This window comes from Scatophagus argus, chromosome 7 (assembly GCF_020382885.2).
Source record: "Scatophagus argus isolate fScaArg1 chromosome 7, fScaArg1.pri, whole genome shotgun sequence".
Lineage (NCBI taxonomy): Eukaryota > Metazoa > Chordata > Actinopteri > Scatophagidae > Scatophagus > Scatophagus argus.
Window position 1 is genome coordinate 25,827,699 of NC_058499.1, and position 22,824 is coordinate 25,850,522.

The 22,824-nt window shown below is 40.2% G+C and overlaps 1 protein-coding gene across 1 annotated transcript in view; it reads right to left on the reverse strand.

Annotated features, from left to right (window-relative positions):
- Positions 1-1,234: 1,234 nt before the first annotated feature.
- LOC124061578 (kelch-like protein 25) overlaps positions 1,235-22,824 on the reverse strand; it is a 53,440-nt gene continuing 31,850 nt past the window's right edge. The window contains exons 9-12 of the mRNA XM_046393536.1: positions 19,552-19,657; positions 19,153-19,296; positions 17,855-18,269; positions 1,235-2,571 (exon numbers count right to left, since the gene is read on the reverse strand). Of these exons, the coding sequence (XP_046249492.1) occupies positions 17,883-18,269; positions 19,153-19,296; positions 19,552-19,657 (637 nt within the window). The 3' untranslated portion in view covers positions 1,235-2,571; positions 17,855-17,882. The remainder of the gene's footprint in view (positions 2,572-17,854; positions 18,270-19,152; positions 19,297-19,551; positions 19,658-22,824) is intronic.

Here is a 22,824-nt window from a genome sequence, read left to right on the forward strand (position 1 = left end):
TTCAAAGACACTAAGGCACAAAAACTTCAATAAATGTTGCCCATTCAGCTCCCCTTACTCCTCAAGTTCAAGAGATATACAGCTTTAAAAGTGAGTCAATGTTTATTTTCATCAGTAAAAACATACAATGTCTAACATTTTTTTACACAAAGAAGTTTTTTCAAATCATTTATCATTTAAAAAAAAAACCCCAACAACTTCAATTATTTCAAAAAGATGTACAGAGTACTTCTTCATTTTTGTGCTGTAGCTGAAATGCAACTCCAGAAACCGATTCAGTTCAAGGCAAGAAAAAAAAAAAACCTCAACATGGCAGCTCTTTCAACAGGTGGACAGGGGACAAGTGTAAAAGACTTACAACACCGGCAAATACTGCACAATACCGCAGAGACGAAACAACATTATCAGCCATGATGTGTCCATGTCCTGCATCAGCTCACTTTGTGGTTTAGCTTCTTATTCAAACAGCTCTTTGGCAGTAATACTTTCTGCAGGACACACTGTTCCTGATTCTGTTCTGTGCTTGCAACTGGAAAAACAAAGGAGTCAAACTTCAGTCAAGAAGTTAAACTTTCATTTGTGCCATTTAATCAAACCAACAGTTAATGTTAATTAATTAACATTAATTCCAAATGTTTCCTGATGAGACTGATATTTGGTCAATATTGGATCCAAACTCACTAACCAAAAGGACAACATTAAGTTCAAACTATGTTGACACTATAGTTTTGAGTATGTCTTCATAAAAAAATGGCTAAAATGATCGTGATCAAATAGTTTCTGGACTTACTTCAGCTGGCTGATTAAAACACTGACACATGGTCATTAGAACTAACTGATTATGCTACAGAAAACTAACATTTCATTGTATGGTAACAGTGAGATTAATAGTAAAGAACAAATATGATCTTTATTCAGACATCCAATATTGTTTGTGTTCACAGGTATGACAGGTGAAACTGGAAGCCCCCTATTTATTGCATTCTTCACCTTATGACTCCTGTCTTTCATCATTATTTAAGACACGTGATTATTTTTGATACTGTCCTTGTGCAGAGTTTTGTATGTTAGCTTGTGAACATAGTGGTAGACTCCGGGTCACTGAGCAGTTGACACTGTTAATGTCACTGTTGGTCATGTACTTTGGTTTGACTTTTAGAAACTAACACAGAATGAACTCAAATCTGTAGACATGTCCACATTTAATATGACAGCTACAGTTTGTGTTATCCTGTTAACTTTAATTTTTTTTTTTTACTGGAAAAATCTGTTCCAACATATTTCAAACACTCCGAACTTAATGTCCAGTGAAAATAATCCCTTGCCTTCACACCAAACATGAAGTGACTTTTCTTGTGGCATGATAATATACAAAGTCGCTGCAAAGGGTATTTGGGAGAGTTGAAAATATTATAAGCAAAAAAAATGGCACATTTCACAGGGCTTTGCAGAAGGGAGGGTATCCAGGAGGGACCAAGAAGAGCAGGAAAAGTGAAGCTGAAACTCAGCAGCAGAGAGGTGTTGGTTTCTGGATAGAGGACCAGATTTGGCGCTGAGCAGTTTGCCAGCAAGAGCAGAGCTCACAGTACACTCATTTAAACTTTTGCGGTTAAGAAGTAGTTCTATCTCCACTCTCATTTTTAAAGTTAGACGACTGTAATTAGTCTCTCTTAATCCTTGTTGACTGGAGGAGAAACATACTTTATTTCATGAATGTACAAAGAAGGCAGGGTATAAAGAAGAGACTGGATTGAAGGCAAATTTGCACTAGTAGCATGAGTTGAAAACTTGCTTAACTTTTTCATTGGAGGGTCTCATTCTCTGATTGCTAACATTTTTGACTGGTGTTTTTCAAGCTCCATATGTATTCCTCTGAGAACAAACTGTTTTAGTGACACATTAAAAACATAATTTTTATTTTTACAATTTCAGTAATTTTTTAGACTGAACTAATGGCTACCTATTGATATGCATCAGTAAATGTAAAATAAAAGAAAAATGACTTCATGAATCACTTTTCTTAATGTAGATGATAAAGAGACTGCAGTTTAAATTCTCTCATGATGGTCAACCTCAATTCAAAACAATGCAGTGTAGATGTGCTAGTATTACTAGTAAATATAGTTAGTGTGTAAAGTGCAGCCTGAAATAAGAACTGTGTGTAGTTTCACAGAGTAAATCCATAATTTTTGATGGAAACCACTTCAGTATGTTAATGTCAACGGGTAGCAATTACAGCTAGTGTCTTTACACTGGAATGATTTAATAGCGAATTTCATGACTAGTAAGACATTAAAGAAGCATGACTTCAGAAAAATATACAAATAAAACACTTGCATGTTTGTGTGAGCAGTCAACAAAAGGATCTGTCCATCAGGTTCACTTTTCTCTTTACGGCTGTCTGGACCTGGGTGTCCTGCTGTCGGATTGTTTACTACGTCACACAAGGTGCAGCTTGTTTCTTTAAATACTTGTCCTGTGGAGCTCCAGCCTCAGCCAGCTGCTAACTGCACTGTGGAGCTTCAGAGATTCTCATCCACCTAGCTTTTCTTTCTCAATGGAAATCAGCACCTGAAAAATACAGGAAGATTGGACAGAGAAAGATTAGTACCATCCTCAGTCAAAAAAACATCATCATCGATCTCTCTAATCAGTTCACTGTTAGGAGAAAATCAGTGATGTTGATTAGTTGATCTTCAAAAGACAGTATAATAATGATTAATCTTTGTAGTAGGAAAAAGCCAATAGCTGATTAATAAGTCAAGATTGCCTCCTACCCCAATGAAAAAAATTTCACAGTTAATATGAAAATTAACAATGTCTGGTTTTATTGGAAATGGGATAATCATTCAACCTAAGCCAAAGAAGTAAATTCTTAAATACATAAATCTGGATTACTGAGCATCAAACACAAAGTAATGAGTCTGGGACTGAATATCCAAGTTAAAGTATTTAATAAATAAATATATGACTATTTCAACTAACCATAAAAATGTAAGCGGAAATGACTTTTTGAGCTATTATTTCCATCAAAGTCAATAATTCTACTAATTTCCCCAAACAAAAACCAGAAGTCAATGAAAAGCTATTTCTCGGATATCAAGGATATGATGTTTTTTTTGCCTTTTATGAATACATCATCTTGAAAACTTTCAAACATTGAAAAATCAGTACAGTTCAATTAGGAAATTATTGTTGTAGTTTTCTCATTCATACCTTACGTACTTTTAGAAATAATCAATGTTTCTGTTTAATTTTCCCCTTTAAAATTAAAGGACATAATGTCAGAGTGTGAACAAAATGGGAGACAGGACCGTGGTTCTGCAGCCTCACATGCTGTGGCTGACCTGTGAGGTAGCTGGTAATCCAGTTAACCCTCGGAGCTTCCACCTGCATGTCCAGCAGCTTATTGCTGAGCAGGGCAGGTCATATGGTGTTGAAAGGACCGGAAAAGTAACAAAAACATGACTCTCACTGTGCTCCCTGCCTCCTCAAGGTGAGTATAAGCCCTGTGCAGAAAAGATGATGGTCCTCCACTCAAATATGGGGGTTACGGGCAAACTGCAGGGGGTCCAGAGATGGTTGGACTGCTGATCAGAGGTGCTTCAGGACTAGCCTCTCAAACGACTCCATGACGTGTGAAGTCAAAGCCACAAGCCTATAGTCACTGTGTGTGTTTGGGTGTTTCTTTTTGGGCACAGGAAGCAGGCTTGCCTGGGTGTAGGTTGCTGAACTCTCTCCTCAAATCCTCTGTGGTGATGGTGAGAGGAGACACAGTAAGTCTGGGAGTTGTGCGAGGGGGCAGTGGTGGAAGGACAGGAGCCTGGGGAGTTGTTGAAGATAGATGGTGGAGTGTGGGTGCTGGTAAATGTGGTGGGCAGAGGGAGGGTGGTGTAGCACAGTGGGGGCGAGGGGGATTGTGGTAGGGAGCAGGCTGAAAATAGGTGGCTGAGATGAGGGTCATATGGGAGGAGTGTCATCTCAGGGGTTAAACAACAGGTTTAATTTATTGGCTTCATTGGCTCTTCCATGAAGAGTGATGGCTCTCATACCACCTCCACATCTCTATCATGTTGTTCTGAGCCAGTTTATTCTCCAGCATCCTCCTCTAACATTCCTTGCCCTCCCAAATTTTTTTTCCCTCAGTTCTGCCTGCATTTTCTTCATCTCCTCCTTATCACTGCTTCTGAATGCAGACTTCTTCCTGCTCAGCAACGCCCCAGTGTCCTCAGTAACCGAGGGTTTGTTATTGGAATAACAGCACATGGTCTTAGTGGGAATAATATTGTCTGTGCCAAAGTTAACATAGTCTGTAATTCAGTTCTGGTCCATAAATATCCTCCCCATGTGCATCACAGAGCACATCCCAGTCAGTCACCTCTGCTCACTGTCTTGACTTCTCAAAAGCATCTCAGCTGATAATAAAATCCTTCTCCAAAAGTTACACACTATTAGTTCCACTTTAATCACACAGCGAGAAGTCAGACTGTTTCTGATGGTACAAGTCAAAATCTCTTATAGTCAGAAATGGGTTGCCACAGAGGTCTGTCCTTCTATCCAATTCTTCCTAATCAATACTTCAATGTCCATTTCTTTTTTTCTTTTTTTTTTTTGCAGATAATGCGGTTTTATTTACTCCAGTCCCTGACCCGTCCTCAGTCTGCTAAAGATGCTTTTTAATTAAATGCATTTTCATAAAAAAAAACTGTAACAAATGGTGCCTGCCAGGCCTCAGCACCTTTTGAAGCATATCTGACTTTGAGGAGCACAGGAACAATAATTCAAATTGAATTTATTCTAAAAAAATGTATCAACAATTGTTTCAAAGTATCCAGATCCAATTTGAATTAAAATTTATGGCAACCATTACCATTTACTGGTAAAAACAACTTAAATCTTTACTTTTACCAATTCCTTTTCCACAGACACTCAATCCTTAGGTACCTGCCCACCTCTTTAATCTAGCATAATGACAATATGCAGTATTGCCCTGTCAGACCTGTGTCACTCATGCAAAAGGGCACATGTTCTTAATAGACATGTACGAGTCCTGAGTCCCCTGAAGATCAATAAGGTAGCAACCACTGCTTGTTCATGTAATTTATGCTACTCGTTGCAACAGTTTCTTGCTAACACCTACTTATAACAAATGGAGTAGGTTTTAAAGACAACAAAGGGCCCAATTTAAAGTTTGAATTAACATGGACTGCCAGCAGTTATGTTACATTAAATTATGTTTATTTAATACCCTATTAACTTTACAAGTTAATAGACATGACATCACATAGCAATCTAATGTGTAGCTAACATGGTGCTATGTTGGAAGCAACTATTCTATAGTACTATGCTCTGCTCCAATCTTTAAATGAAAAACTTGTTCATGCTTTTGTTACTTCTAGGCTGGACTACTGCAACTCACTATTGTCAGGATGTCCAAATTATTCTATTAATAGCCTGCAGCTGATCCAGAATGCAGCAGCTAGAGTTTTTACAGGAATCAGTAAAAGGGATCATATCTCCCCCATCTTAGCTTCTCTTCACTGGCTTCCGGTAAAATTCAGAATAGACTTTAAAATTCTCTTACTTACATATAAGGCCCTAAATGGACTAGCCCCATCATACCTGCAGGATCTAATAGTCCCATATATTCCCAATAGAACACTCAGATCACAGAGTGCAGGTTTACTTACAGTTCCCAGAATTTATAAAAGTAGAACAGGAGGACGAGCCTTTAGCTATCAGGCACCCCTGCTGTGGAACCAGTTGCCAATCTGGGTTCGACAGGCAGACACCACCTCCACTTTTAAGACTAAACTTAAAACCTTTCTGTTTAGTAAAGCATATAGTTAGCACCAAATAAAGTGTGTAGGGCTGGTAGGCATAGTTTCACTCACCTCATGATATATAGCCACAGGTAGAATAGGTCTGACTAACTGTTAATCTTTAAATCTCTATCATAGCTAAGCTGCTATAGGCCTATGCTGCCGGGGGACACAAACATGATCCACCAAGCAGTTTCCCCTCCTCCTTTTCCTCTTCTATCCTCTCCCCTCGTCAGATTAACATGCAGTTCATTATTTTATGTCACTAACTGTGTGTCCAGTGCTCCTCGTAGTCTTGTGTCTCTCCCTCCCTTTCTCTTTCTCTCTCTCTGTATCTTTCTGCAGGTATCTCTCCATCCAGATCTTCAAGTTGAACTGTAGCCGGCTCTATGACCAACCCAATGTGTATTGTTGACATCTGCCTGTCATTCCTCTATGTACCGACTATGGGCGGGGTGGTTCTCCCTACGGGCCAAAATCGAACTGATAGGATAGTGATTCTCAACATCACATAAAAAAAAAAAAGAATACATGAATGTTACAGCAGTTCATTATAATTTTCAATACTATAAATTTCCTATAACTTGTGAAATGTTAAAATCATATTGAGGTGGTAGCAAAAAGTGAAACTAAACCGTTGAGATTTTGTTTTGCTTATCTTTTTAGTAATGTCATTTCTCATGTTGCAAATTGCTTTCCTGCCTGTACAACATCCATTGCACGTCTGCCCGTCCTGGGTGAGGGATCCCTCCTCTGTTGCTCACCCTGAGGTTTCTTCCATTTTTTCCTGTTAAAGGTTTTTCTGGGAGTTTTTCCTTAGTCGATGTGAGGGTCGAAGGGCAGAGGATGTTGCTGATGTTATGTTAAGCCCTTTGAGACAAACTGCTTGTAAAAATGGGATATACAAATAAAGTTGACTTGACTTGACTTGACTTTAGATGAAAGTGAAACACTGTTTGTTATGTGCTTTACAGTGATGGGGATATTGTCTGCACCCTTAATTGTGCATTTGGACTTGCATGACCCAAGATGACTTTTAGTTGGGTTTCACTGGTAGGTTCTTGGTGATACTAACTCAAGGATCAGTATATTGAGTGATCCAGAAGGACTCAAGTCTGTTGCAAATGAAGTTTCCGCTGAGAATATTTGGTACTATGTCTTGATAAGGGTTCTGTAGTAGTCAAGGCATCGAACACTCTGTGATCTTCACTAGTTAATATGAATTGTATTCTGGAGACATGGTACAGATGCAGGAGGCAAAATTGGACGACAGTCTTTACTTGTCCATCAAAACACGTTTAGTGAAATAAACCACCAAGGTTTTTGTAAAAGATTTACTGGCTTGATAATTTTTTGAAACTGATACAAGACTATCTTGTATGTATGACCTGACCAAGACTGAGACTTGTAGAGCACCAAATTTAGAGCCTTGTGGAACACCACAAGTAAGACTGGCTGATGAGGAAGAGGAGTTACAAACAACAACAGAGAAGGTTCTGTTGGAGACACATAGGTAAAGGGTTTGGAGGGTGATACCACTGAAACTGAGACTAACCCTAGATTCTATGCGGTTCAACAGAATGCTGTGATCTACCTTGTCAAATGCTGCACTCAGATCTCGAAAAACCAGGAAGAGTCACCAGCATCATGAAGATATCATTTGTGACCTTAATCAGTGCATTTTCATTGCTGTGGAGGGCTAGAGCCCAGACTCAAATGTTTTGAATAAGGAGCTGTTGCTCAAATTGGCAAAGAGCTGTGAGGAGATAATTGTTTCCAAAATGTTGGATTTAAAAAAAACCCAAAACAAAACAAAACAGTTTCGAGATAGGTCTTTAATTAACGGGAAGATGGGGATCGAGAGCGGGTTTCTTCAGAAGGGGTTAGATTAAGGCATGTTTGAATGAAGAGGAAGTGAAATCAGAGACAGTGCAGTTGTTATGCAGAGGATGGTTGAATCAACTGTTTCAAGTACCTCTTTGAGTGATGTGTGTCTATAAATGATGTATACTTGGCAGGATGAGAAACCTGATACTTGTCTTGTCTCAGCTGCGTTGGCAGTCACCCTGGGATGTATAAATACAACACACAGTGAAGCAACTAACTGTAAACTAGATGACCTGACTGTGAAATGTGCTGATGTGTAAGCTGAAAGAAAGCAATGAGAAGTGTTTGTTCTAGGGGCTTCTACAGTGTTTGTTCCAGAGCTTCTACATCAGTCACTGTTTTTCTCATATAATAAAACTTGTAATTTAAGACAATTCATGTAAGAAAATAATCTTATATAAGTAGACCTGTATTTCTGTTCAAGGAATTTGTGCAGTTTATTTTCATTCCTGGAATTAAAATAAATTAATAATATGAGCAAAACAACTTTCAATGGGTTATTAAGTCTTTGTCTCTTGTCCTGTTTTGTTGATGAATAAATGATAACCACAAAAACAAAGTGCAACAAACACTGTCTACACTGAGCAGTCAGTTCTCTATTAGCCATGCTCAGGGGAGACCCATGGGAGTGGTGGTTGTTACTGCTGTTCTGAGTGATGAAAGTTGTACTAAATTCCAGTATGATCTACCATCAATCATTATGTCAGAGCTAAAACAAGACGAGGTCAGAAGACACGAGGACAAACTAGAAATAGGAGAAAACAACATATTTACATTCACAATATGTAAGTATTTCACACAAAGGGAGTAAATGAAGTGATTACTTAAAAATTTAGAAGCTGTAAGGACGACAGACGAGATGGATCTGAGAGGAGCGAGCTTCTCTTGGAATATAGTTACATGACATTCATTTTTGAAGGGATGGGGGCATAAGACAAAGGAAGGAGGAGGCTGAAAATGTAGAAGAGTATAACTAGGTGAATATGGATGGATGCAAGATGTTTATATGCTGCTGTCCCACTAAACAGGTTCTCAAGGAGAAATTTACTTTAGGATGAAAGTTTCCACACGATTTTACCTCAATATAGATTATGTACTACAGAACACAACTGTGTTTAACACACAAATTATAATATGGGCAAATGTGATTAGAGAAGTAGAAGTATAAATCTTGAGTTTGGGTAATATTATTGTATTAATTATCAGTAGTGTGTGCTAGGCCCCTAAGTGTGTGAATGTAAAAATGCACATGCAGGTGTGTACATAGGGACATGTGGACATCCCCACATGTGGAAATGGATAAAATCAAAACATACATTGTGCTGGTACATCGCAGGATGGCCAAGAGTGTGTAAGGTGACAGGAATTACTTTAAAATATTAGGACCTCTTGAGTGTTATTGTCTTAGTGTGTGATGACATGCCTCCTGGATAAAAATGTAACTTTTATGTCTGCATGAAGCCAGATGACCGAGAAAGGTGTTAGGTGGGTTTGTCATAATGTATCTGGCATGCCACAGGATGTGGCTACAGTGTGTTACAGCAGAGAGAGGTTTTGCATACTGAACATTTACCAAGAATGACAATGAAATTTTAAAAAAGCTGACAGAATTCCTCTTTCACCGTAAGATGTGTGCAGATTTTCTAAACAGTGGTTAGAGAATATGAAAAAGTCCTGGGTGTCTTACTATGCGCCAGTAAGTTTCCTTAATAAAAGTGTAAGTTAGCTGGCACTGGTGTGAAGTCAGGTGGCTGACAAAAGTGATAAGTGCTAAGTGTTAGGATTTGTCTTCGCAGGCACCATCATGTCTATGGTACAAAAGTGTAATTTAATTGATGTGCCAAAAAAAGTGTTAGGTGAGAGGGCTGGTCATAGTACACACATGTCGCAGGGTGCACCATCTTTGTGGTACAGTATGTATACATTTTGCGTATTAAATGTTTACCCCATATGTTTAACCATTTCAACACAGACCTGTTTTGGGGGATTGATCATACCTAGCAAAATTTCAGTTTTGTTTCCTGTTGTTTTGTCTCTACCAGCTCTACCAAATAACTAGGAGTCATTTCAGCATTGTTTTGTGTTGTTTCAGCTTGTAGGTGTGAGTCTTACCAAACCACTAGGAGTTTTTTTCAAGTTTTGGTCTTGCTTTGTGTTGTCCCCTCATTTTCTTAGTTTTTGTTTCTTTTTTTTTTTGTTTTGTGCTGTTACATTGTTTTGTTAGTGTAAGGTTTTCAAGACCACTAGCAGTTATTTTGCTGAAAACATGTCAAATTTCACAACTTCCCATTTGTTCCTCCTGTGTGACACCACACCTGTCAGCTTATTAAGGTGAGATTTGCTGTGTACATTTCACTGTACTATCTATTGCACAACAGACAGCACCTTTCTAGATACTAACCAGGATAAAATCATGGCGGTACTGGCAGCACTGATAGAACAAAATCAACACACAGGTGAAGAAAAAGGTAAAGTCCAAGATAGGACAGTGTCCAGTGTCGCTGTCAGTATGGGTCTCCTCCTCTAATGATGTTGGTTCAATCAAATCTGCTGAACCTGTACAAATATTACTTAAACACAGTGCTTCCCTTCCAAGGAATCCACAGTATCCCCTTTCTCAGAAAAATCCAATCTTTGTTGAATCAAGGTATATTAGTGCCTTGCAACAGTCCATGCAACACTCCTATAATTCCAGTTAAAAGCCAGAGTACAGGTGTGTACAAGACGTAATCCAAATCCTGAATACCAACTAAATCGAACCACCAGACTGTACTTGATTGCTGCAGTGCTTTCTTTTCTGTTCCCCACCATACAGACAGCCAGTATCTGTTTGCATTCACCTACAACGGACAACAGTACACACTCAACAAACTACCCCAAGGGTAAAATGAATCATCACCATATTTTCTTGCACCTTGTGCAACAATCCCAAAGATATTTTATTCCCAGGAGGTTCTACTTTCATACAGTATGTAGATGACTTACTTTTACCCTCTCCTTCTGCTCGCAAAAACTGACAAAATTGTCCTCCTCAAAGCAAATGAAGACATTTTTAGGAAAGACAGGTTACTGCAGACAGTGGATAATTGATTATGCATCACTTGCAGCACCACTGCAGGACATATCTAAACCCTCAACCTGTACCCAGCCCCGTACCTGGACACAACAAGCTGATGAGTCATTTAACAAACTGAAGCAGGCATCACTGTCTGCTCCTGCCCTAGGGCTGCCTGAATATAACCAAACTTTCACACTATTTGTACATGAGAAATGTGGGTTTGCTCAATCTGTTCTTATTCAACGCCATAACTCTTCTTAGTGACCTGTTGCTTATTTTTCTTCCAGAATGGACCCAGTAGAAAGAGGACTTCCCGTGTCTAAAAGCCATAGCTGCAGCCATTAACAAATCTGCTGACATTGCTCTAGGTTCTAGCTTCCCAGAGAGGCTTACATGCGTGTAACAGGGATCCAAGAGGCAAAATATACTATATTGCCAAAAGTATTCACTCACCCATCCAAATAATTGAATTCAGTCATTCACTTCTAAGGTGTATAAAATCAAGCACCTAGGCATGCAGACTGCTTTTAGACACATTTGTGAAAGAATGGGCCGCTCTCAGCTCAGTGAATTCCATTGTGGTACTGTGACAGGATGCCACCTGTGCAACAAGTCCAGTAGTGAAATTTCCTTGCTACTAAATATTCCACAATCAACTGTCAGTGGTATTATAACAAAGTGAAAGTGATTTTGAATGACAGCAACTCAGCCACTAAGTGGTAGGCCACGTAAAATGACAGAGTCTCCGCAGGAACACCTGTTAAACAAGGCAAACTTATTGGTGAACTTTCAGAAGCATGCCAGCTACCCTCATCCGTTGCTGTTGTTAAATGTGAAACCCACACCAAACCCAGTGACTCTGTCTCACGAGGCAACGCTATGGCTGACCATATGGCCAAAACAGCTGCCAAAATTGACAATGGTTTTGAATTTATACTTGTATGTATTGACATGTTTTCAAATTGGCCTGGGCTTGCAGGAAGGCTGATTCTATTTCTGTTGAGACATGCCTGCCAAGATGTGGCATTCCACAGAGCATCAACTCAGACAGAAGAGGTCATTTCACTGGACAAATAATGGCTGGACTCAGCAAAAGCAAACTCTGTGCTGAAACAGGGCTGAAATGGACAATGATGTTGCCCCTAGCCCTAACGTTCATGACGTCCACACCCACTAGGAAACACAAACTCACGTCTCATGAGATTATTACAGGCAGACTAATGACTATACCAAGTAATTCAGTATTGTGTATGAAAAAGATGGACCTTCATGCTATGGACAAATCCATGATATCATTTTCCAATTCAATTCAATTCAGTATATTTACATGGTGCCAATTCACAACAAACGTTATCTCATGACACTTTCCAATTAGAACAGGTCTAGACCAAACTCTTAATTAAATTTTATAATACAAAGAACCCAACATTCCCCCATGAGCAAGCACTTGGCAACAGTGGTGAGGAAAAACTGCCTTTTAGAATGCAGAAACCTTGGAGCAGACCCTGGCTCTAGGTGGGTGGCCATCTGCCTTGACCAGTTGCTCTGTCTTAACCTGTACTGTGCAATCCATGCAATAGCTAAAAACGGGTACGCCCTCTACATCACTGCCTGTGGTACGCTAGGACAAAGGACGTTCCCTCGAGAGTGGCAGCACTGGCATCCCAGAAGTAGAAATTCCCCACTCCCAAGGACAACCACAGCTATCAGAGGAACAGAGGACACCATAGTCCCAAAAGCAGAAGTCCTCCAGTACTAGGGCTGTGTATGGAACTTCGGTTCTTTTATGGTACTAAACGAAATGCTTCGGTAGTACCGAGTATCGAAATATCCCTTGTCTTTCGGTGCCAAGTTTCGGCTACAGTGGAGGCTCCATGGTGGAGGTAAGTAAGCTGTAAAGGATACTGTTGACCAGTTAAGCCTTTATTTCTCAGCCTAGATAATGGTTTCGAGCAATAATAACACAACCATGTTATTGTTGATGTTTTGTAATGTCAATTAGGGAGCTGATAATAGCCCTAAACCCCAGATATCAACCCCCCCGCAGAGACATGCTGTCAAATACACTCATACCTGCATGGTATGCAGTAGAGAAGGGAAATGTCAAGAGAGAATTGCAAGACGTCAGAGATGTGGCTGTGACTACGGATGGGTGGACCAGTGTGGCACAAGACCACTACCTGACTGTTTCAGTCCACTTTGTGAGAGAGGGTACCATGAAGGAGAAAATCTTGCATACCAGGGCAGTCTACACATCACAGACAGGGCATGTAATAGTTTAAGAGATAGGGGATATTCTTGATGAATTCAATATAAAGGAAAAAGTTGGTGCAATCACTGTAGACAATGCAGCTAATATGGATGTAGTAGTGAAAAAGACGAACATAAGAAAAATTTGCTGCTTTGCTCATCTAAACATTGCTGTGGGCAGGAAGAATCAGACCTATGGTGATGTCGTTAAAGCGGTGCAGCTAGGCTAAACCTGTCCTCAAAGAGAAGCAGCGTCTTCTCGGTAAGTGAAAATAGCCTAAACTTAGTACAAATTCTATTCAATCAATTCTATTCTATCAATTATTGAGCTATTACGACAAGTAAACAACCTGTTTAACAGCCACAGTCTCTCTCTCTCTCTCTCTCTCTAGGCCTTCCAGAACATGCTGTCATTCTGGATGTGAAGAACAGGTGGAACAGCCTGTTCCTGATGGTGGAATGATTTCTGGAACAGTTTCCTGCCATCCAGATGGCCTCCATGGATCCTCAGTTAAAAAAATCAACGGAGAAGGACAGGTATTGTAGATAAGGATGGATATTACCTTATTGCTTTATCAATGTGGACAATGTGCTGGGCTGTGGTCTAGCTAATAAAACATTGTATATATGTTTTTCAGACTGGAGAGATTTTCTGATGATGATTATAGAAAAGCAGAACAGTTTGTCAGAGTTATGAAGATACTTTATATTTCAACTCTCTGCAACTCTGCTGAAATGAGTCCAACTTTGGGCCAGATTCTGCCCATCTTGGGGAAACTTAAGCACCACTTCACCGTCACAGATGAGAACTCCTCCTTTAAACAGATACCAAGTATGTAGGATAATCATGTAGATTTTTCAGTTGTTTCCCTTATGTTTACTCAGCCACATGACTACTATACTATGTTTTTGTGTTGCGGGATGAGAGCATCAGGTAGTTCTTGTAGGAGGGCACAGCCTTAGACCCAAGATTCAGGACGAAAGTGGCCGATGAAGTGTGGACCAGACTAGAAGAGGAGCTGATAAGTGGGACCTCACAACAGGTGTTTATCGTTATTGATAATATTTTATTCCTCTTCCATTGTAGTTCAGTTTATATGAGTCTCATAATGTGTTGAATACAGAATAAAGGTGTAATGACCCTGGCCCAGCAGATGGAGCAGGCGCTTGAAGGGACAGCTGGTGACCACGATGGCAAGTCGTCTGATGAAACTATACAGCTGCAGGAGCAACATTGGTAAAATAAAAATATACAAAGACACCCACCTCTATTTCATTTTCGGAACAAAAATAACTTGTTGGCATCTATCCTGATTGTCTTTTTTCTTACTCTTCTTCTTGTTTCCACAAGAAGCCAAAGCTCTCTGCCCTTGAGGAGCTATTGATGAGGACATGGAAGTTGAAGTAAGACAAGAGAAAACTCTCAGCACCACAGAGAAGATTCAGGAAGAGACACAGAGGTCTGCCATCTACTCTAACCTCAGTGAATCCTGGTGGTGCATGACCTGGTGGTGGAATGTGAGGGACATTATGCCAATGCTATCAAACTTGGCAACTAGGTATCTCTGTGTGCAAGCATCATCCACACCCTCAGAGCGTACATTTTCTACTGCTGGAGACATCATCAGTCAGGAGCGGGCTTGTCTGTGTCCTGAGAAAGCAGACATGTTGATTTTTCTGAAGAAAAACTGCTAAGTGAAAAGGTCCTCAGTATGTAGCAGTGATGCTCACTGCTACATACTGAGGACCTTTTCACTGACCTGTCACAAAACTGTGCTGGAAATTATTTGTTGTTTATTTTTACTGTAAGAAAACTGCTTGTGGAAATAAGGATGGACATTGATATTACCATAAAAATAAAAACTTTGTACTGTAAGGTGTAATGTAATTTTCTCTTTATTAGAATTGATATTATAAAATTGGTATCGTATTGTTCAGGAACCGGTATCAAAGTGATTGATACCCAGCCCTATCCAGTACCCAACTCGACTGCAGCCGTCAGAGGAGCAAAACTACAGACGCGCCAGATGGGACCTTCTAGTATTTCAAGAGGGAAATACGTTTAATACACACGGAACACAGCCCCCCACCAACACATCTACAATTGGCAAAAATGGTAGCTAAAAACAGACCATATCCTAAGAACTGTTATGTCTGTGGATTCATTCCACATAACACCACAGAAGGACTTCCACTAATGGACTGTTACACCTGCCATCTACTTTATCTACTTCATCTCAACTCCACCAATGAAAACTGTGCTTGTACCAGTCCTCCAAAAACCAGACAACTGCACTGTGATCAGCTCAGTGCCAGTGCCAGCCAGGAGAGTTCTTGTAATGCCACCTGAGGCACATATTGTCAAAAGACACACACACACACAAACACCATGAGCAAGGCATTATGGCATCTTTGGACCAAATGTGAGACCTCTCTCATGCAGTAGAAGATCTTGCAAATTCTACTGCAAAGGGTATGCCCATGCACTTGCAGGAAATGACTGCTATATGAATGATGGCTCCGCAAAATCGTGCTGCACTGAATTATCTTCTGGCCTTGCAGGGTGGAACATGCGTCATCACTGAAACTGAATGTTGCATGTTCACACCTGATCATAACACTACCATACAGGAATTAACTCAAAACATGTGTAAGATTGCCATTGCATAATCCTGTTCTTATGAGTCTGTTTGAATGGCTTAAGGAAAAATTAGGAACTTTAGGTTATCTAATTCTTGAATTTGTTCTGCTTGGCTTTGTAATGCTGATTGTTCTGAGCCTCCTGGTTACCTGCCTCAAGTCAATTTGCAAGTCATTTGTCTCCAACACATGCACTACAACCATGTGCTCCGTGGCAACTCAACCTGACCTACTAAAAATAGAAAATTCTTATCAATCCAGTTCATCAGAGGCTGAAAAAGTTCTGTCCAAAACTGAACTGATTTTAACTGAACATGACTGAATTTGCTTTGCCTTTCTGTCCCCTTCTGAGTGGACTCCTGTTCCCGTCATATGCAAACTAGGTATCACACCTAGCCTCCTGCAGGCTGAACCCCTCCTTCACAACTGTACTGACATATGGTTTGTCACTGCCTCCCTCCAGCCTTCTGCTTCCTGCCTTTCCAATGGTGCTGGTATCCCTTTTTAATTTCAATTTATTTTATTTATATAGCACCTTATGCAATCAAAATTGTCTCTAGATGCTTCACAGAGACCCAGAGTCTGAGCCCCCGAGCGAGCAGACAGTGGCAAGGAAAAACTCCCTTTTAACAGGAAGAAACCTTGAGCAGGACCCGGCTTGCAAGGGAGAACTTTTCTGACAGAAGAACAACATGATCACTACCATACCATACCTTCTTTTCCCTTTTGTCAGTACTCTCATAATCCTGAGTTATTTTAGTAAGTAAGTAGTAAATAATTTCAATGTTGAAAACATTCCTCCTGCTCATATTGAAGATTAGTATTTAGATTGGTTTAGATTGGTAATCACTATATCAGCATTCAAACTGTGTGTATCCCAAACACAAACACACAGTAAATTATGATTTGATACTTAATACATATTTTTATCTTTTACTCTTACCATTAAAAAAACATTTTTTTAATTATCTTTTTGCATGTAAAGATAATTCTTTAATAGTCCAACAGTGGGGTAATTTGCAGTATGGCAATAAGGTGTTTTCTTAATTTCAGGTACCAGGCCTGTAATTACAGCCAGCACATAAGCAGCTGTGGCCACCCTACACACCCCAGAGAGAAGAGAATGAAGTAATCCAAGGAGTTGGAGTGCTACTGAAGTGCAGCAGTCAGCAACTCGTCAGTCACTCACACAGTCTCGTTTGCTTCTCTGTTTCCACATGAAGGGTGTCCCAATATACGCACATGCATGTGCTTTTTCACATGCACACACTTAGGGGCCTAGGTCAATCACTTGTCATTAACTGTGACTTTAATGACCTCACATTCTAAATACATAGACAGCTTTGCAGCTATAAAAGCTTCCACTCTTCCAGGAAAACTTTCCACAAAATTCTGGAGTGTTCCTGTGAGAATTTTTGCCCATTGCAGAAGCATTTTTATTTCAAGTAGAAAAGCTATTTATATCTATCTATACATCTATCTATATATATATATATATATATATGTGTGTGTGTGTGTGTTAATGAAACATTTCTATGTGTACAGACATTATTAGTATTATCATTATTATTACTATTATTATATACCGTTGCTGCTACCATTACATACTGTTATTATATATTGTTATTATTACACTTTTATTTTACTATTATTATTATCACACAAGTGTCCTTTGAGTGTATTTTTATTCAATTTTTCTACTTAAGTATTTCATGTTATTGTATTTTCATTGTATTCAAATATACTGGACTGCTATGACAACCTAATTTCCCCTTGCAGATGAATAAAGTCCTCTATCTATCTATCTATCTATATATGTGTGGTCTAAGGACAGTCCATTGAATGCAAGTGTGTGTGTGTGCGCCATCTGTTCCATCAGACATGTGAGACAGATGACTAAAAACACAGCTGTAAAGCAACCTGTGTGGGTCAACCTGTGCTGTAATAGTATGATTATGAGTAATGCCACTGGAACCACGGCATCCATGGCCATGTATTCAAAACGTGCCAACAAGCTAGTCGATCCTGTTGACAATAGACAGCTAAGCTGTTGAGTCTGCACATTGACTTTTTGGGTAATTATGTGCAAATAAAACAAAACAAAAATAAAAATTGGGTTAACTATGAACACCACTTCAGAGCACTTGTTATATGTGGAACCCCACTGATCTCTTAGTGTCAATCCTTCAAAACATACCTGGCATGGCTGGCTCCTGATGTCCCAGTTAGGCAGGCAGGTGTTTCCATGTACTGACAAAGGCTGTGGGGATCAGTGAATAAGGCACAGTAGTGATGGAGTTCCAGCTATCTGATGTGGGGTCGTAACAGTCCAGTGTTTTACACCGCTGTGTCCCAAAATAACCCCCAACAACATAAAGCTTATTTCCTGAGGCCACAGCATGGCAGCTCATCCTTTTGGATGTCATGTCGCCCACTCGAGTCCATTGATTGGTATCACAGTCAAAGCGATAAGCAGAGGCAGCTGTGAATTCAGTGTCGCCACCCATGATGAAGATTTGACTCCCTAAGACAGCAGCTGCTGTGTACCGCCAAGGTTGGGGGCATTCAGCTGCAACATTCCAGCGGTTACCCACAGGGTCGTAGCACTGGACCTAGATATAGGAGGCAATGACAATGTTCAGGTGCAATACTAACACTGTTTGCTGTTCAGATTTGTAAAGATATTAAGGCAAGGAAATTTCATACAACCAAGCAATAAAATGTGTAAACATAGAGCATCTGCGTTTTACCGCTTGGGCATTATCAGGGCCTTATGGGCCTTATCAGGCCTTATCAGGGCCTTATACCAGGGTATTTAGAAATCCCAAATGTGATTTGCTGAATTGAGGTATGTATTACATGTATTACATGGCAACACCAGAGGACAGGGATGATGTGGGATGATGCCAGAATGCCTTTGGGATGAAAGGGATTGTATGTATGTATAACTATCACTCAGTGTGCCTGGTATAGCCAGTTATATTATATTTACTATAACTTGCTAAACAAGATCTATGAAAAATATGATGTGTTAAAATCCAAAAGGAATCAGTCAACTCACTATTGACAGGGACAGACCTCTTTTTTCCCTGATGTTGCTACAGTGTTAACAACAAATCTGATAGGCCATAAATTTTTAAATCCAGCAGTACCTGCTAAGCAGAATAATAGCATATTTAAGAAGTGGTGACAAGTGTCATAGGATCCTCCAGCAAGAACCTATGAAAGGAGGGCGCTAATTTCTCATTTTTACATTATTACGCTAACTGCATACGAAAAACAATGAAAATGTCACGAAGGCATAAAGGTAGTATATTATATTCTTATATTATATTATATTATATTATTCATGTGAACACACAAGTGGAGTAAAGTATGTTTAATGACAAATGGTTCTTCATTACGACAGAAAGTAGTAGTTTTGTGAAACTGAATTGTGGAACAGAGTTGTCTTGTAAGTATTGCTAAGGAAGGTGAAAACAGATGTCCACCAACCTTGGATGCCTTGTCTCTGTGTATGCTGGTCCCTCCAAAAACAAAGAGTTTGAGTTTGGCACTGACGACAGCTGCATTACTGACCCCATCTCTTAGAGGAGCCATCATAGTCCATTTATTACTGAAAGGGTCATACCGCTCCACCTATATAAACATACCACAACAATACTGAATGGTACATTTCATGTTTGATTTCAAACAAATACATGCCTAAAAGATTATGGTAAGACGCATAAATTTGAGTCAAACTCATCAGCATTAGGTATTTCACATATTTATCAATTATTATCAATTACAATCTGAATTTGTGTAAATGTGCACAGAATTAGATTTTAACATTTATGAACATAGATAAAATTAGACATTCTAAAACTGCTATCATACAGAAGTTTTTCTGACCTGTTTAAGGGAGACAGATGGCGAAGCAGGGAAAACTCCAGCAATGGCTGTATGACCTCCAACAACATAAAGACTATTCTGCAACTCAGCGGAACCATGGCCAAACCTGGAGACAAGAATACCCACATTATGTGTGTGTGTACTTTAGACAGTGTAGAAGGGTCTTGCTGATATTGTTCTTTCAATAAAATGCAGTGCGTTCTACCTGGGAGAAGAAGATTCTTTACTGTTACATACAATCACAGTCAGTACCACATAGTGAAACTTGTTTTCTCTGCATTAATGTGTAATGTCGTTCAAAGTTCAAAGCCAGTGCCTTTGTCAAGGGCACTGATAAGAGACTTGACCTTAAAATGGCAACATGTTTTTGAATGGGGAAACTGGAACACCCTGCAGCACCTTCTACCTGTGATGCAACACTGCTAACTAGCACCTGTGCTGCCTCTGATATGGCAGAAGTACACTCTGAATTTAGCAGGTCAATCTGTCACTCCAAGTCCAACCAGACAAAGTGCAGTCACTGCTAAAGCGACGTCATTCAAGTTAATGTTTAGGTAGTATCTTATTTTTTTGAGTTTGGATTTGTTTGCAGGTGAACGTGAATGTTATTCGATATTGACTGCTCTGTTCCTGTACATGACTGGTCATGCAACACACAAATTGAATTGATAGGAATGAGTCAAAAGGTTCATACCAAAATGTGACCAATTAAATGTTGGTAATATACAATATATTAACAAAATCAGGAAGAATCTCCTGCAGAAAGCACTGCTCCTGAACTTCTTGAAACACCTATCCAGCCTCTTCTTCACACAAACTCTACTCCAAAAAAAATGTCAAAACACAATGGATTATCTTTATTTTTTTCATGAAAATGTGACAGGGTAAGCCACAATCTAATAACATATTATATTACATTTATATAACCAAAAGAACAAAAAGGGTATTTCAGCTGTGAGCCAGTTTTACTCAGAACCTATGACGAGTACCTTGGTTGGTTGTTTTTGGAAAAACACCAACAGGTACTCGCTTTGACTTCAACCTGAGAAGCTATAGCTTTTACTTCCTGAAAAACTTTAATCTGCACTGTAAATACACTACTATTCACTGCTGCTGTCCTTGCTGTGTGGAAAAAAAACTGCCTGCAAATTCTGGTGAAATCAGCATTTATCTGTACCTTGAGTTGTATGGAGCAACCCGAATACTTACACTACACTTACACTACATCGCACTTGAATTAATTTTTTTTTGCCAGGCGCTCCACTTAATCTGATGAGTGATATATTCCAATTTGGGAATTCTTAGTTTTTATATGTCATAAAATATAAAAATACATATATAAAACATATAAATATGAAAATAGATGTTAAAAAAAACCCCTGTGCCCTTCTGTGCGGAATTTGCATGTTCCCCCTGTGCCTGCATGGTTTTCTCCGTGTACTCCAGCTTCCTCTCACAGTCCCATAAACATGCACATTAGGTTAACTGGCTACTCTACATTGACCCTAGGTGTGAGAGTGTGCACATGTGGTTGTCTGTATTTGTGTGTCAGCCCTGTGACTGACTGGTGACCAGTCCAGGGTGTAACCCACCTCTCGCCCGTAGTCAGCTGGGATAGGTTCCAGCCCTCCCGCGACCCTGACCGATAAGCAGTATAGAAAATGGATGGTTCGATTGTATTCTATGTTGTTTGATTTTATTCAGTTGTTTTTATTCTGTGAGTGTGTACCATTCTGCCCGAGTTTGTCTCACTATACATTAATTTTTACCATGCTGCACCAATTTGTAGCACTCATGCAGGACTCTACATGAGTCCATATGCCACTGTTAATCAATTTAAGTTAAACATTACACCACTTAACCACATTAGAACCACTGACAGGTGAAGTGAATAACATTGATTATGTCGTTGCAGTAGGGGGGATATATTAGATAGCTTAGATATCTCGTCCTTGAAATTGATTTGTTGTAAAAACAAGTTTGAGCCACAGAGGCCTGATCTCGCAATTTACAGGACTTGAAGGATCTGCTACTGACGACTAGGTGCCAGATGCCACAGCATACCTTCAGACATCTAGTGGAGTCCTTGCCTCGATGGGTCAGGGCTGTTTGGTGACAAAAGGGGGATCTACTCAATATTAGGTGGGTGGGCTTAATGTTATGGCTGATTAGTGTAGTTTGTACGACTAAACATGACTGATTGTAGAGTACGAGGATGTGCTTGTTATTATATCCATCTATCCATCTTCTTACGCTTCATCCGGAACGGGGCAGCAGCTTCAGCAGGGATGCCCAGACTTCCCTCTCCCCAGACACTTCCTCCAGCTTTTCCAGGTGGACCCCAAGGTGTTCCCAGGCCAGCCAAGTGACATAGTCCCTCCAGCGTGTCCTGGGTCTTTCTCGGGGCCTCCTCCTGGTGGGGCATGCCTGGAACACCTCCCCAGGAAGGCATCCAAAACAGATGCCCAAGCCCACCTCAACTGGCTCCTCTGGATGTGGAGGAGCAGCAGCTCTACTACGAGCTCCTCCCGGGTGACAGAGCTCCTCACCCTATCCCTAAGGGAGTGCCCCGCCACCCTGCGGAGGAAGCTCATTTCAGCCGCTTGTATTAGAGATCTCATTCATTCGGTCGTGACCCACAGTTCATGACCATAGGTGAGGGTTGGAACGTAGACTGACTGGTAAATTGAAACCCTCACCTTACGGCTCAGATCCCTCTTTACCACAACGGACTGATACAACCGCCGCATTTTCCCCTCACTCGTGAACAAGACCGAGATATTTTGAGGCAGGAACTCTCCCCCCATCCTGGAGGGGGCAGACCACCTTTTTCCGGTCAAGAACCATGGCCTCGGATTTGGAGGTGCTGATTCTCATCCCAGCTGCTTCGCACTCAACTGCAAACCTCCCCAGCTCATGCTGAAGGTCTTGGCTTGAAGAAGCCAACAGCATATCATCATCCGCAAAAAACAGATGCACGCATCAACTTCAGAGCAGAAAGTTGCTCCCTGTTTAAATGCAAGAAGAGCGTCCGCAGCGGATCGCATCCTTCCTCCTCTCAGCATTCAAGTCCGCCTGTGGACGTTACAAAGCCCAATCGTACAGTGGCCGACAAGTACAAACGCACTGCATATACAGAAACGTGCGGCATATAGGAAAACAGATGCAAAAGGAAAATGCTGCAAATACAGGAATGCGCTACGTATTTACTACATATTCTTTTTTCTTTTTCTTTGACATTGATAAGTCTGTTGTCTGTCTCTCGGGTGGAAG